Source organism: Sebastes fasciatus, chromosome 21 (assembly GCF_043250625.1).
Source record: "Sebastes fasciatus isolate fSebFas1 chromosome 21, fSebFas1.pri, whole genome shotgun sequence".
NCBI lineage: Eukaryota > Metazoa > Chordata > Actinopteri > Perciformes > Sebastidae > Sebastes > Sebastes fasciatus.
This window is the reverse complement of record NC_133815.1, coordinates 4986602-5003779: the sequence shown is the minus strand read 5'-3', so window position 1 is coordinate 5003779 and position 17178 is coordinate 4986602. Positions and strand designations below refer to the sequence as shown.

The window sequence follows — 17178 nt, the reverse complement described above, 5'->3', positions numbered from 1 at the left end:
CGCTGCGTTAACGGGACACGACACCGGGCTGAGCCGGGAGAGGGAGGACCGGACCGGGAGAGAGTGAAGAGGAGTCACCTGGCTGCGCAGGGAGGAGGAGGGAGGGGTGTTGGAGCTGTAACCCGTCTCACAGAGCTTTGTTTTGGGGTTTACGACACCGTTTGCGCGCCACGGAGAGTCGGCGCAAAGTTTCCTCGATGGCGCTTGTGATGGAGCCGGTGAGCAAATGGAGCACCAGCCAGGTGGTGGACTGGATGAAAGGTACACACACACACACACACGCGCGCGCACACACACACACACACACACACACACACACACACACACACACACACACACACACACACACACACACACACATGCCGTATGCAAATGATCAATTCATAGTCAAACGACACACCTGGATGCAGATAAAGACACACACACACAAACAGACGCACACACACACACCCTCACGCGCACACACACGCAAGCAATCACGCACACACACATGCACACTCACACACATGCACACTCACAAACGCACACACATGCACACTGAGTGATCATGACTGATGAACAGTAATGCAGGGGAGACAGAGGCAGGCTGGCAAGATGTTATGCTGCGTGGGAGGTGTGTGTGTGTGTGTGTGTCCATGCATCATCCTGGCACCTGATGATCAGTGGGTGATGATGTAATGTGTGAGTGACAGGAGGAAACCCAGCCAAACTTCACAGCTTAGATCTCTTGAATGAGGGGGGGTATTTAGTGTAATAAATGAATGCCAAATAAACAACTTCAAGTATTCTAACATGAAATCATCTCAGTTAATAGCTGCCATTTGCAATAACGGACAGGTTATTAGGCTCAGTAGTCCTTTTGCGTTTCTTTGTAGTCGTTTTGTGTCTCTTTGTGGTCGTTTTGTGTCTCTTTGTGGTTGTTTTGCATCTCTTTGTGGCTGTCTTGTGTCTCTTTGTGGTGATTTGTCATCTCTGTGTGATAGTCTTGCGTTTCTTTGTGATGTGGCTGCATCGTTTGTAGTCATTTTGTGTCTCTTTGCATCTCTTTGTGGTCATTTTGCATGTCTTTGTGGTTGATTTGAGGTCATTCTGTCTCTTTGTAATTGCATTTTGTCTCTTTGCGATTGTTTTGCATCACTTTGTGGTCATTTCACATCAGTTTGTTGTCTTGCATCCCTTTGTGGACATTATGCGTCTCTTTGTAGTTCTTTGATCGACATTCCCACAAGTCGCCTCATACAGAGGTAACAAGCCAACCACCTACCACCTTCTCAAGCCTTGGTTATACCCCCAAATGGATGCGTACATGGACAGCTGCAGACACCACAAATGCGTAGTAGTTCTGTTTACACTGTCCACTTGGAGGACACTGATGCGCAATAGATCGTTACGCTACTTGTAGCGTAGCGGCTGCGCAGACTTCTCTCAACAAATTGGCGGTACATGGACGTCCACAGCCTACAAGTACACCCTGTGATGACGAAATTTACGTCATGCAGACCCTAGCGTACTCACAGACGTGGAAAGTATAACTTCTGCTTTACTCTGGTAGCACCAGTGTGCCACCCCTCTGGCCCAGCCTCTGGCTGAGAGATATGAACATACGAGGACTAACAGAGCAAGATTGAGCTCAATTCTCTACTCGTAAACTGACAATAGTCTTAAAGATGTAAATTCATGTCATCTTACTTAAGTGCTGTCAAGCTGAGATTGGGGAATAAGGAGCACGAAAACAATCTTAAAAACTCACTGAAAATCCTAAATGAGTATTTATCCCAAAAATGTAATTGGGTTTTGTTTACAACAGTGCTTGTGACACCTTTCTGTGATCAGACTACAGATTACAGTCATTCATAATTCAACAGTCAGGCTGATTAGGTTTGTACCCAGGAGCCTGTGTGAACATTGAAAACGTCTTTTACACAGTAAAAAGAAATAGCTATTGCTGATACATTGTGCTCTCTAGGGTCCTCACTGCTGTTTGCATCTTTGTTATAATGACAATACGACATATTGCATTTTCCACATAGGCACGCTAGAGTTTGATATCATAAAAGTGTTCTTAATAATCAAGGATAAAAATGAGATTTGGTGTCAGTCCTTTCGAAACAATGTTTTGCACCAACCATAGCTTGTTCATTTACCTCTTATTTAAGCGCAACACACAATATGTTGCCAACATGTTGGTAACAACTCATTTTGGCTCAACATGCAGTGCCAATATCACCCAGGCCTCCCCAAAAAACACCTTCCAAAAGAGCGATCTCTGACGTTAAACCAATCCATTTATCAGATTTATTATCTAACCTCATTTAGTTTGAATTAATAGCTGAGTTTTAGCTGTGATGCCAACACTTTGGTTCTATTAAAAAAGTAATATATGTCCTGTTTGGCACTACGTGAAGGTCACGCAGAACTTTCTATCCAGTTTGTAAAATGATTTTGGGCTTGAAGAAATACTTGGCAGTCGACAGTGCCGTCATATCCTGAATACGCCTTCCAGTTCCCAGCTGTTGGTGTTTTTGAAATAGTTCACAGTTGAGTTTCAAGGGAATTTTATGGGATCTGCGGGCGTTGTTAGGTGATAAAACAAAAATTAGGGATTGTATCATTAAAGTAATACTCCACCCCAAATCTCTTTTTTAAGTGTCAGACAACCTCAAGCCAAAAAGGTGGTCGTAAAAAGTTAGTCGTTTTTGGAGAATGGAGGCTGTTACACTGGACGCCAATGGTGACAAGTTTGTAAACTCATCATTTACAAGCCAGAAATTAGTTTTTAATTAGAATGTACTGGCTAATGATTGTCAAAAAATGTCTTCGAAGATTACAAATTCAGAGAAATGTTCTTTATTAACACAGATTCGGCAATACGCCCTTAAAATAAAGACAGTATGATAAGATACTGAAAAATCTAAACTGTAATTGACTGGGATACCACAATTCTTTCAAGAATAAAAAAATAGGAATATAAAACGTTTCATTATATATATATATATATATATATATATATATATATATATACACCTCTAATTAGGGCTGTGCAATATGACGATATATATCATAAAAACGATATAAAAATTAAAAATGTTTTCTACCGTTTCCTATTGTTTCTATCGCAATATAGGCTAGGCCTATATTTATTTAATTTTTTCTCTACAATTAAAAAAATATAAAAATATATATAAAAATAAATAAAATTAAAATTAAAATATTTTTATATAAATAAAAAAATAATAATATCAATAAAAAAAAAATGTTTCAGCAAATTTTGGCCATTTGTTTTTGCAGTAAACACCTTTTAAAGTTTGAAATTTTGACTTTAATTTAGCGCCAGTGTAATGTTATAAACACTGTACCGGAATGCATCTTCCTACAAAAGCTGATAAAAAGCTGGACCTTCAAACGTGACCTTTAAATTTGCCCTTTTGACCTTTAACAGCGCCCTCATCAGATCAATCAGTGACATCTTTCACATACTGGAACGCAGCGCCAAGATGCATCATCACAAAACACAGCCCGAGCCAAAGTCCCACTCGCCACATAAACTGAGAAATTAAATGACTAATAACAATAACTAATATTAGAAATAATTGTTATTCATCTTGTCTGTTTGTTGCATAAAAAGCAGGTCAGGGATTTTTATTGACTCACACGCTTCGATAAAATCGTGACAAAGATTTATTTACATGATGTTCTGTGTCTCAGAGCCTCATCATTGGATGGGTTATTGGTTGGTCATGTGCATATGGCATGTGTTTATGTGTGCTCCTGTGTGTGTGCTCCTGTGTGTGTGTGTGTGTGGGTGTATGGTGAGTTGTTCGTCTCAGACCGTCTGTGCAGAACAGCTGACAGACACACACACCCGCTCTGAACAGAAGGCTCCACCCGGGTCCTCGGACATTTGCGCTTGCACACACACACAAACGTACACACAACACACGTGGCATGCTTTAGTGTGGTATTCGGTTCATGCTGGGTCTCTCGGGTGTGTCTGTGGCGACAGAGGGGAAACATGATATACTATATTTGTGAGTGTGTGTATACAATAACATGCACATATGCACTCAGGCGTTCGGGGGCAAAAGGTTTGTTGACTTGGCGACAGCGCTGTATTGGCACGTCTGAGGCTAAAACAATATGGGAGTGGTACACTTCAATGGTAATATGAGACCTTGCTGGGAATGCTGGGAATTCTGCCCCACGTCCCGCGGAGGCCGGGCCAATTTTGTACCTCATTTCCCTTGCGTGGATTTGATCGGCAGACTTGGAAATTAGCAGTGAATTTGCCTTGACAGCACATCTGATGTGATGCCACGAGAGAAGATAATCGCAGCCTTACGGATCAGACGATTTTAGGTCTGTGGGCTTGATCCTTTTAGACTTTTTCTCTTTAAGGTGTAGACATGACTCATGAGGATTTAGATTACTTGAAACGTTTTGCCATGTTGCATCAGAAAAGCCTGTGGTTTGTTGCTGCATTTACTGAGCAAACAAGTGGTGCGCAAAGGGAATATGGTTTTTCGGTCACTCAGAGGCCAACGAGTCCTGGCGGACCTGTAAAGCTCACTCCAGCGTGATGCAGCTCCGCGTTAGGACATTTACATACTGTAGCAGCGTTTTTAAATGCATCAATTAATGTTGCGTTTAATGGTTTTCTTATTTTAAACCCTATGCGACTGCAGCACTTACAGGCAGAATTATTAGAGTCGAGATAAGAGGTTTAGAAAGGCTTCTTGTTGGAGACAAATCTATGCAATTATGCTGTTAATTGACATTTCAATCAGGAGAGACATGAAGAAAAGATAATTGTTTATTATATCAGATGATGTGTGATAATGAAGTCTTGACAGAAAGCCTTTAGACTTTACAGGGAGATTTGTAATCGAGGGGCGTCTGCCCTGAGCAGCAGCAAGATAAATCCCCCTGTGGAGTCCAGACACTGGTGGCGATGATGAGGCTGATAAAACGATGAAGCTGATGAAGCTGCAGAGACTCGGCGTTGATGGGGAGGTGGAAGGGCGCGCGTAACAGCAGCATGAACGCACTAAAGGCAGAGAGAGAATCCTATTTAATATGAGACAGCAGCAAAATGATAGACTTACAATGTAGGCATGTTGGATAGATGTGACCAGCTGATGAGAACAGCTGATAACACGATTGACAGCCCCAAACAATGACAGCAGGAACTTATGAGTGAGCATGTGTGAGAGGAGTGAATGGCACATTATATGGGAAATAAACTACAGGCCTAATGCTGCAATCCATTGTACTCGGAACTCAGAAAAAACACAACCTCCGACACGGAGAAGTACAATGGAACAGCCGTTCAAGTCGGAAAATGTATCCAGCCCTAGTTCGCCGACATAAACACACCCGACGTCGCAGCAACATGTCGGCAAACACGGTGAATTACCTTTTCATATTGTTACTTTATGTCGTGTTTTATGCAGCGTTTGTTTTGTGAAACGTGCTGTCACAACGTTGTAGCTGCTATTTCCATTTCCACTCAGTTGATTTGTGCTTGATAGAAGTCTTTGCATTAAGCATGCGGTACTAGTCTACTCCTCCGGCGGATCCATAATGTCATAAATTAGATAAATTAGATTAAAAATGTTCCCATAGGATTCTTAATTTAAAGATGGTTACTTATATGCGTTTCTCTTTGCTAATGGCGCTGCGGTAATTGAAGTCCTCTGTAGATGCTTGTGAAGCTCAGACACTTACATACGTAGACTTACACACATACAAACATCAGTTTGCGGCGGGTGTTTTGTTTTCCCGAGCAGATGCACTGGGATGCATTTAGACTGAACTTACACTAGAGCTTTATTTAAAGGCTTTGTACATCCACACAGGTCTTTTCAATTAATCTGGCTGATTAGCCCTCTGCTCTGGACCATGTGGGCCTGTACAGACTAATTGAGTGACATCTTCCTGAGTCTCCTGTTAGCTTAGTTGCACCCATTAGGGCGGAACAAATTACACCTTTATCATTGTTATTGGTAAATGGAGATTTGTGACTAATAAATTCCCATTAAAGCTCAACCTACCTTCAACCTGAGCAGAGGTCTAATCAGCCAGTATAACTGAAAACACCTGTGTGGGTGTTCAGTTTAGTACAAATGCAAAATGTCGTCTACATGGACCATCAGCTAACTTTTTGCCTGGGACCTGTTAGTTTTAGCCTCCGCCTTTTAGTATGATGGCATGTAGGTATGAAGCCATCAAATTAATGTTTAAGATCCCTTTTTATAGAGTTGCTTGAAACATTAAAAAGTCAGCTGGAGACCACAGCTCTTTCACCAAACTCATGGAGCTAATGTTAGTAGCTTGCTTTTGTTTACCTCTGTCTCTTGTAACTGTAGACTGTATATAAAGATGGACAACATGACAGCTCCCCAAAAGTGAAGCCAAAACGTCTCGATTGCCCCCTGGTGGCTGGCTGCAGTATAGCTCATAAAACCTGCCTCCTCCGTATTAGTGGATGGGACATGAGCCAAAGTACACGTCAAATACATTTTTCACAAAGATGGTTTCTGTCATTTTAGGTAGTTCTTATCACGCTAATGTTTGTTCAAGTGTTCAGTTTTCTGATAAGTTCTGGTTAAATTAGTTATTTGATGCAACGTCATGATTGACCGCGGCATCTATAGCTACTGCGCAGACTCCAAATTACATCCAAATCTGAAGATGGCAGCTCCTGTATCCGGTATATTTTGGCTTCACTTCTGTTCAATGGGAGGAAGTGGAGACGCATCGTCCATCTTTATAGCCTGCCATATACAGTCTATGGTTGTTATCCCAAAACAATGTGGGAGGACGCTAAAACACTCAGGAACTGCACAGTTTGCTTTAACTGCACACAAAATGTGTTGTCAGTTAAGAAAAAGAATCTGTTTCTGTTGTTGTTATTGCCCAAAGCAACTGTAAATATATATATTTATTTTGCCTGCAGGGTTAAAAAACATGCTATAACAATCTGGTCTGTGCTGTTCTGAAATTCATTGCTTTGTTTTCATAAACCTCCAGCCAGCTCCATTTGGGCTGTAATTTAACCTCAAAGAAGTTATCTGCATTTTAATAATTTTGTTCCATTACAAGCTTTTTGTGCTCATGGCGTCGGTCCAAATTTAATGGACATTTTTCCAGTTATAAATAACAGATGGGAGCAGACATTTACAATTACCTGCACCCTTCATTTACTAATGCAAATTTCCAAGGAGAAAATGCCGAACATTTCTTTGATTTAGTGATGCCTGGAGTATTATTCTTGCCTTGATTGCCTCCTTCTACTGACTTTTCATGCATGAGGCCTTGGCTTTTTTGTTTTTGTTTTTTAGCTTGTCTAATTAAATTGGAATAAGACTAATGTGACAGACGGCCTTGTAGTTGAGGTCAGCCAGAAAAGTAAGGAGAGCAACACTTACTGTATCGTAAACAACAGCATTTACACTCCGCAACTGCAAGAAAATACAGACAAAAGCAAGTTATTAATGGAAGAATTTGCTTAATTTCCCCCGTGCAAAGTCACCCCAGACGACAAGCTGGGATTTAAACTGGCAACCTTCCGGCCATAAACTCCCCTCTGATAGCCGGCGGGCTTCTAACACTCTGCATTTACAAATCCCAGGAACCCAGTGAACGCTCATCTACATTTTTATTGTTACCGAAGCTTCAGAGTGCTTGGAACAGATGACACATAACCCGACAGGGAGGGCCAGATCTTTTATAGGACTCTCGAACATCCCAGAAGTCACCGCAAAATCTAGTTTTATTAGATGTGAGTGTGTGTGTGCGCGTGCACGCGTGTGTGTGTGTGTGTGTGTGACAGAGAGAGAGAGGGTGTTTGTGGGAGTTTGGCTCGCCTGCTGTTGTGAAAAGTGTGCCTCTGTGGGAGTTAAGTGTGTGAGTCAGCTATGAATCACACTTTTTCTGTACCAGTCAAACACATGCGCACACATGAAAACTCTCTATCTCTCTCACACACACACACATACACACACATGCACATCCAGTACTGTATATACAGAGATATGAGGGCATGATCGTACAGATTAGACACCATTATACAACAAACCCACACAGACACACTGAGCATGTGATGGTCAATTTATAGAAAAACGTGAGCGGGTATATTTTAGCATTTACAGTAGAACAGTGATTTTCCAACCTCGGGTGTCTTGCCCCCCAGGTAGTGCGTCAACAGTTGTCAGGGGATGCGACTAATTAAAAAAAAATAGAAATTAGGATTTGAATTAAAAAAACAACAACAACAAAATGCATATTGAGTCAGCTGTAACACCTCAACAAGTGTTGAGAATGTGTGAAAACCAGTTAGTAATGAACAGGCTAAACATTTAATCCAAGTAATGGATAAATAGTTAAAACTGTTAGCTAAAAGTAATGGATTAACAGTTTAAATAGTTAGCTTAAAGTAATCGATAAACAGTTGAAACTGTTTAGAAATTTAAAAATTTCATTTAATTTTTCTCCACAGAAATGAATGAAATTTAATAGGCCAATTGTATGTATATTTAAAAAAAACACAAAAAAAAACAAAGCAAGGTTGTCTTAAACCCCTAAAATCAAAAAGGCCTTGCAACCCCCCATGAAGATTTGGTGATCCCTAGTGGGTGTCGGGACCCCCAGGTTGGGAACCAGTGACCTAAAGTATTTATATAAATGGTAGTTAGCTAAAAGATAAACGGTTGAAACTACTAAAAGTTGTAGGTGATTTGTTCATTTTTAACAAATCCCCCCCTAGTTATATAGTTTAGAGAATATTATAGATCCAAGATGAAACTAACAGAAGTGGGATAAAAAGTCACAATGACAAATCCGTCTGCTTCTTCAGCACCACGGACAGCGTCTTAGATTTATCAATACACAGCACAGTTAGGCTGCTGATATTTCAGAGCCGTGGTCGGGGTCATAGATTCTAACTTGCACAAACCTCAGTCAGATAAAGGATCAATGAGTCAGGCAGACTAGACGAACATATTCAACTAAACAACCCCTCTGCCCCTCCACTCTCTCTGCAACTAGGGGATGGAGAGTAAGGTGACAAGTTAACAAGGCGGGGTGGCATCCCACAAATCTGTCCACGTACTATTCAATTCTCTATTTCCTCTGAGACTTTTCTTTTTTGGCATCTTTAATCTATAGCTAGTAAAGCTAGGGAAACTCAAGACTATAGCCTCCACTATCGAGGTTCGGCAAAACTAGAGGATAAGGTGCCGGGTCGTAGATGTATGAAGGCTATGAGGCATATTTTAGTTGACTGAAATGTTAAAGCAATTTGTATTCGGTGTATAGCCCACCCATTTATACAACTGGAGAATGTAAGAATCACTTTATGCCTACAACAATGATAAATGAAAATTAAAATATAACCGTATCCATATAATTTTTTTGTCAAAGCCACAGGGAGCCACTGGAGAGAGGCTAAAGAGCCGCATTCGGCTGAGCCTCAGGTTGCTGACCCTTGGCTTAAAGTGTCAATAAATGGTAGATTGCTAAAAGATAATTAGTTTAAATAGTTAAAAGCATTAGAGAAATGGAAATAGTTTAATCGATTAGCTTATTCCTCAATGACAGGAAACTGAATATTTTTGAGTTGTGGACAAAACAAGACATTTGAGGACGTCATCTTGGACTTCGGGAATCACATTTTTCACCATTTTCAGACATTTTTTAGACCAAACAACTAATCAATTAGTCGAAATAAATCAACAGATTAATAAACAATGAAAATAATCATTAGTCGCAGCCCTAATTGAAATAATTAGCTAAAAAAATTGGATGAAAACCTGTAAACCCTTAGCTGAAAGTAATGGATAAATGGTGAAATAAATGGCAGTGTTGATGAAGGGGTATTGCGTTCATCTGACAGCGCAGTGGGGATTTATTTGACAAAAAAGTTTGTGAGCCGCTGCAGTATGAGAGTGAATCTCATACAGCAGCAGCCATTATGCTGTATATTAACTGTATAGCACTGTTTTAGTTTCCATCTCACTCTGCGTGGGTGTGTGTGTGTGTGTGTGTGTGTGCTCGCTGATGTCGCTCACAATTTGACTCATCAGTATTCAGGGCATTCACGCTCTCCCTCACTGCCAGCGATAAGCGATGATGATTATCAGTGAACTTTTGCTACACAGTGTACATCTCCCCTTCTGCTTCTCTGCCTCTCTCTGCCTCTCTCAGCTATAGTAACACTTTGCCTGCGAGAGCCAACATTGTTTTAATCAGCTTCACGTCTATTAGGAACCAGCCGCCATTAACACTCATTAACACGCACGCTGTGAGAGGAAGAGAGAGCTCAGACGCCTTACTTGAGCGAAAATAGCAGTACAGCGTTTGACTGAAAGAGTGTAAAATTGCAGAGTTGTCTGAAACATGTAAGTATGGAGGTATGAACAGCAAGGTGTAGTACTCCTTTCACAGTGTTCTATTATGTTATTGGGTTATTTATTATTTATAATGATTAATTAACATGTACGCAGCATTTTAATATTGTAGCTGGTTACGATGGAGCTAGTTTTAATTATTTATATACTGTTGGGTAGTTAAACCTGCGATAATGTTTCTTTTGGCCGCCACATTGTGAACACAACAACAACTCACATGTTATCACCTTTTAAAGGGATAGTTCAGGTGTTTTGCAGTGGGGTTGTATGAGGTACTGATCCATAGTCAGTGTATTACCTACAGTAGATGATGGTCGGCACGCCCCCAGTAATGTACTGCTGTGGAAGGGGGCAGCAGCAAAACGTAATTTAGCCACCTAAAAAAAGGCTCACCTAAAAAAATCAATATCCGTTTAAGTGTACGCTATATTTAGAATATTTTCGCTAGTTTACCTTGTCGTGAGAAAGCTATACAGTCTATGTTTCGGATGGGGAGCTGAAGCTGCTATCTATGCTGTCGCCAAAGCCATTGAAAAAAACAGTAATTTTACTTTGTAGAACAAGGGAGTTGCTGGTCCACCGCTGTCTCGATCGGTTAGTTTGTTTATGTTATTGTGTGACTTTGGTTAGTTCGGATTCACCAAAGTCACACAATAACACAAACAAACTACCTGATCGAGGCAGCGGTAGACCAGCAACCACCGTGTTCTGCGAGGTAAGATTGCAGGTTTTTTCAATGGAGTCTGGTGGTTTTGGCGAGAACATAGATGAAAACAACAGCTTCAGTTCCCCGTTGGAAAGGTCTGTCTCACGGCAAGGTAAATCTGTGAAAATATTCTAAACATAGCGTACACTTAAACTGATATCGATTCTTCTTTAGCTGTCTAAAATACATTTTGCTGCCGGCCCCGTCCACAGCAGGACATTGCTTCGCTTCCGTGCGGTAACTCCTGTCTGCTTCTCCAAACTGGCTGTGTGCCGACCGTCATCTACTGTAGGTAATACACTGACTATGGATAAGTACCTCATACAACCTCACTTCAAAACATCCAAACGATCCCTTTAAGTTGATATGGTGAACTTGCTATAGGCTTCTTACTTATATTAATGAGATACAGCTTGTAATTAAGTGAGTTTTAAAGGTGCTACAGGCGGATTTCTGAACTTTAGACAGCAGCAGGATAGCTGTATCCTCCTGCTTTCAGTCTTTAAGCTAAGCTACACTAATCACCTCCTGCCTTATAGCTCCATACTTAACGCAGAGAAATGAAAGAGGTGTCAATCTTCCTAATCATGATCGTACGTTTTTGGTGTGCTTTGGTATTCCAGCTACTTTTAACCCCCTGCACTGTTGGTGAAATGGTCTCTAAAGGGGATATCCTATCTACAGTGCGATATTTTATTCTGAAACGTTGTGCAGTAGAGGTGTGAGGTAGCATAAATTAGACATACTACATATCTCACAAGGTAGAGTATTCTCTTGTCAAATATTTCAGTCGCTCCCCGAACCTATAAAGTTGACCTCAAGTGACCTTATCATTAAAATTGGAAGCCACACAAATCACATCTGAGCGGTTTGATGTCTGTCTTTATTCTTATCAAGTCCTTTCATGCTTGTCAGCTGGAGCTGTGAGCCGAGATATCGCTCATCGACTTGAAGTGCTTGGGGGGTCCAGATAGTGCGATCAATTTGTCTAGTTTCCTTCCAAAATGAGATAATGGTGAACAGATGATGCCTTATATTCAAAGTTGATTGCAAGCAGACCATAAAAGCGATGTTTATTTATGTTTTAAACAAGATAAAATGACGTTTTTTTTTAAAATTTTGATGGATTTCAGACTCTGGCGTCTTTTTTTTCCCTCCTAACTTGATATATGTGGCATTTTGAGACTGAACGCTTCATTTGTGCTTCAGATGTAGAGGCTGCGGAGGGGGAGGAAGCGACGGGAGGGTGCAGAAAGCGACAAATGCTGCTCGCTCGTCGCTGATGAGAGATGGAACGTGTGTGTGTGAAATAGTTTGCATGCAATTTAGCAGCTGGCTTATGAGCTTTTTTTCTTTTCCTCTTTTCCGTCTCCCTTTTTTTTTTCTCTCCCTCTCTTCCCATCCTGCTTCTTTTTTTTTTCTCCCATCTTTGTTAGTGTGGTTATGATGGATGAGTGTATTATAAAGCGGGGACTTGAAGCGGGGGAAATCAATGCTCATTCCTCAGAGGTGTGTGTGTGTGTGTGTGCGTGTGTTTGCCAGTTGGCTGTTTGTTAAGAGGTTAGATGCTGGATACATTCATTGTTTTGGGAGCCAGGGGCTGCAGCTGAGCCGCTCTGTCTTGATCTGCTTTCCTTTGACTCAGCAAACCTGGTCAGGCCAGACCGACACACACACACGCACACACACACACTCGTGCACATTAACAAAGCACGCAGCCACCCACTTATACGCTCACGCACTTGCAGATCTAGAGAGACCTTCCCACTCACAACACAGACGTTACACAATCCAGCAGAGAGTAAAGTCTTACCTGGGTGGCTGCCTGATTACCCATCCATTACCTCTTTTGTTCCAGTCTCTTGACTCTCGTTACAGGTAGCCCACAGAGTTCCTTTGAGGTCCTTTGGAGAGTAAATTAGAGTTCAGCTTTGGTGAACTTTGACCCGTGAATTTGCACCATTAACCAACAGCAAGTCGTGTTGACAGTGCTGACCTCTGAGGGGACGCAGAGCCCCAGATGGAGGAAGCTATGGTAGCTTATTAGCTGTGTTGTGTTGCACCATTCACTTTTATTTAACCCTCCTCTGCCTGAGCATTAACCGTTCCACAAAAGAGGAAATAGTTTGAGACAGGAGTCGATGGTACAAGCTAGGGCTGGGCAATATGACGATATGTGTCATCAAAACGATATAAAAATGTCTATCATAAATGTTTTTTTAAATTGTTTCTATCGTGATATAGGTCTATATATTTTTTCCTCTCTATAATTTAATTTAAAACTGTTATGTTCATTTTGCACTTAAGTTCTCAAAATTAGAAAATAGTACCAGTACTATACTTTTCATTTTCAAGTATTTAATTCACATAGGAGCATACAAAAATAGTCTTTACCATGTGGTTATGTCATATAGACTTATTTATTAATTTAGATATATTCACTGAATTACCAGAAAACATGCTTTAATATATCAAGATATGAAATGACCTTTATCGTGATAGAAGATTTTGGCCATATCGCCCAGCCCTAGTACAAGCTGTATGAAATTATTGTCCTGTTAGCAACCAAGATAAGCGGAGCTTTTTCCCCCCCCTCTTTATAGTGTGCAGTGCTGAGCAAAATGTCAAGGGGAGGTAAACAAAACAGTAAAGATCAGCCCGGGTGCACTAAATGGCCTATGAATGACACGGTAATCGCAAGTCTTTTTGAATGCTATAAGAATGCCGTTCTTGCTTTCGTCATATCATTTGTACACCATGTAGTCTGTATTGACTACAATGTAAACACATCCATGTGAATATGCTATGCTCAGTGACGTAGAATAAAAATTGATAAAGACTGCTTATGGTGGGCGGGTGGGGAGGTGGATGGGTCCAACAAAGATGGGACTTTTAACCAGGAGGCCGGTGTTCGTGTCCTAAAGTGTTGTTTTGAGTTATTTTGAAGTTAGTGACATTTGTAATGTGTTTTCCATACTTGTGTTATGTCGTTTCTGTACATTTCTGTTATGTTTTACTGTGTTTACAGACTTATTTTAAGCCCAACCATGATATTTTTCCTAAACCTAACTAAGTGGTTTTGTAGCCTAAACCTAACAGCAGCCGTTACTGTAGTTTTGTTGCGTGGCGTAAAGATGACTCTCAAAAGAGGCGTACAGATGACACACGAAAAGACCAAAATGTCCTTGTAATGCCGTGCTATTTATACGCCTTCCCATGAGATCGTGTTGAGATCCAGGAGCTATTGCAAACCCGACCGAGCTGGCAAGCGAGTTAGCAGTTAGCTCGCCAGTTGCGGCGGTTTTAGTCCTTTGGTAATCACTTTACGTAAACAAGCTTCCAGCCCCACCTTTTTTCCATGTACAAGTGAAATGCTAACTTCAGTTGCTCAGATGGTGGCAGATCAGATAACGGTTGTCCTTCCAGTTGGGGAACCAGATCAGAAAACACTAATTTGGATCACTTTTTAAAGGCGATGACGAACAGCAAGTTTTGTTGTTTAGTTTGGACGACTTGTTGCATTCATTTGTTTCCATTCACGGTGAAAATTAATTAGCAATTAGCAGACTCTTGAAGGCTGCTTTGGTTATGTAATCCATCACAGTGTAGCGTACATCAAGTTTGTTTTTGCCAAAGATACATTGTTGTTATATGGAAGTTTTGAATAACAATGCAATGACAATGTAAGATTGACGACATTTAACGCAAATGAATGGAAACCAGTTGATGTCTGGGACTGTCTGATCTAAATCTGTTCACCATCTATTTGAAAATGTTCAGCAAAAACATGATTTGCAGTTATTATGAGCTTAAATTTGCAAACACACTGGCCTCGTCCTCTCAAGTGATGTTGAGAGCTTCAGTAATTATGGGCTGTAAAGCTGTTTGACCATGATACAAGTCCAAATATTGTTGATATCTAGAGGGAAACAGCTAGTGTCTGTTTTTATTTCCTCTCTCTATCTACCCTCATTGCATGGTGGAACAGGTCTCCAACTCACATTTTCTGCCTTATGTAAAAAAGAAAAAGGAAAACACAACAAAAGAAGACCTAAAATGCCCCTTGTGGCACTCAGGTGTCTCTCAAAACAAGCTGTATCTCATACGTTTACCTAAGCCTACTGTGGTTTCGAAGCAGCGTCGGGCTGAAATCTACAAAACTGCAAACAAGCTGAAACATCTCAAAAAACATGACACAGCAGCTGTTGTATTATCTGACACAAACCCGGAATAAGCAGCAGTAAAAATGTGTCTAGCAGTGAAAGAAATCTGTCCTCCCTGTAGGGTGCTCTCCGAAGAGGGAAACCACAGGTGAAAAGTACGGTAATAAAAGCTGATTAGTGCTTCTGGAGTGCAGCCCGAAAGCTATAATTTAAAAGTAGAGATGTGTCTCATTATCGATCGGGGAGCGTTGAAGAGTGTCTCCGCAGTGGACGGGTCATGAAGGGTGACGATGTCGTTGGGGTGACATTCCCCTGCTGTGCATAGGGCACATCATTTCTATGTGTATTCTCATAATTGCTATAAAAAAAGATAGGATTATAGGTCGTATAGTAGATATAAAACAGTGTTGCCAAAGTGTAACAGTATAATAGTATTTCAGAAGACTAGTCCATAAAAGATAGTTTATATTACCTTATTTGACCTTGCTTGCTTGTCAGCTCTTCCTAACCTCACTTTTTACAGCAAGATTTGCTTCCTAAGTAATTTCTGTTTGTAATTGAATCCTTAAAGGGGCCATATCATGAAAAAAAAAAACCTTTTCAGTGCTTGTGTAGATACACATACGTATCTGGAGTGCTTACCAACCCACAAACTGTGACATAAGACAACTCAGTCAGTTTTTTGTGGGCTGCGTAGATCAGAAAACATGTGATTCAACAAGCCGTTCAGATCTGGCTCCCCTTCCTATGTCACATGCAGGCTCATTAGAATATACCACTCCCCAATCGGAGTATCTCCACCATAGATTAGATATAAGAAGTGGACGTAGTCACTGTGACATCACCCATTGGTTTGTGCACTGTTGTTTTGAAGCCTCGAGACCAGAAGTGACATGAGAGGGTGGAGCTAAGTACAACCAAACACTGAATAAGACTTTTTTAGGCGACTAAAATGTTACAATTAACTTTTATGAACTGAAAACACTGTGAAACAAGGTTTACAGTCTTATTTTCTTGAAACACATGCAAAAAATCTGCCAGTTAAGTGTTTTCCAATGTAAAAAAATATATAGTTTCCAGCATTTACTTGATTCTAAAACAGCATTCTGACTTTTTCTTAAACACTTGTTCCTCAAAATGTCGTGAAACACGTTAATTATCATTTGAAACGGGTTGAAATATGTTTATTTTTCAACTGTTATGGATTTTAGGATTAAATTATAGACGGAATGACTTATGCTTCATCGCAAAATATAGAAAAATGTGGTGCCAACTCAGAATAGTACAGGTTTACTGTGTGCTGGCTTCAGAGGTGTTTGATAGAAGAAACAATTTCATCAACAACAAACATCACGTTTTGTTTTTCGGTCCCTAAGAAGAAGAAAAAGATTTATTTTCGCTGCGGTCGTGATCTCATTTTGGAACATGTCTGATTCTATTTGTTGTGAGTAACTCTAATAATGTGTGTGTGTTTGCTCCAGGTCTGGACGACTGCTTGCAGCAATACGTGTGTGTGTTTGAGCGCGGCGGTGTGTGCGGCGAGAGGCTGCTGAGGATTAGCCACGCCGAGCTGGAGGAGCTGGGAGTCTCTCGCATCGGACACCAGGAGCTCATTCTGGAGGCCGTCGACTTGCTCTGTGCTCTGGTGAGTCAGTGTGTGTGTGTGTGTGTGTGTGTGTGTTTGTTTGTTTTGTAGCTTCAGTGCAGTACTGAACTCTCATTAACCATCTTTACTGCTGCAGCTCTTAATGTATTCATGTTCTGCTTGAATGCACAACGTGATAGATTGCACAAAGTTAATTGTCAACGTGCTGCATCAAGTCCTTGCCTCTCCTAGTTGACACAAACTAAGAAGAATGGTTCAAAATGGCTCTACGAGGGTAAGAAATGTTAAGTGTTGGGG

General features: G+C 40.8%; 1 protein-coding gene across 3 annotated transcripts in view; it reads left to right on the top strand.

Moving 5' to 3' along the window:
* cnksr2a (connector enhancer of kinase suppressor of Ras 2a) overlaps positions 1-17178 on the top strand; it is a 75928-nt gene that overhangs the window by 814 nt on the left and 57936 nt on the right. For all 3 annotated transcript variants that reach the window (XM_074622180.1, XM_074622179.1, XM_074622182.1), the window contains exons 1-2: positions 1-261; positions 16757-16920. The exon at positions 1-261 is cut by the window's left edge. In XM_074622180.1, the coding sequence (XP_074478281.1) occupies positions 198-261; positions 16757-16920 (228 nt within the window). In that variant the 5' untranslated portion in view covers positions 1-197. The remainder of the gene's footprint in view (positions 262-16756; positions 16921-17178) is intronic.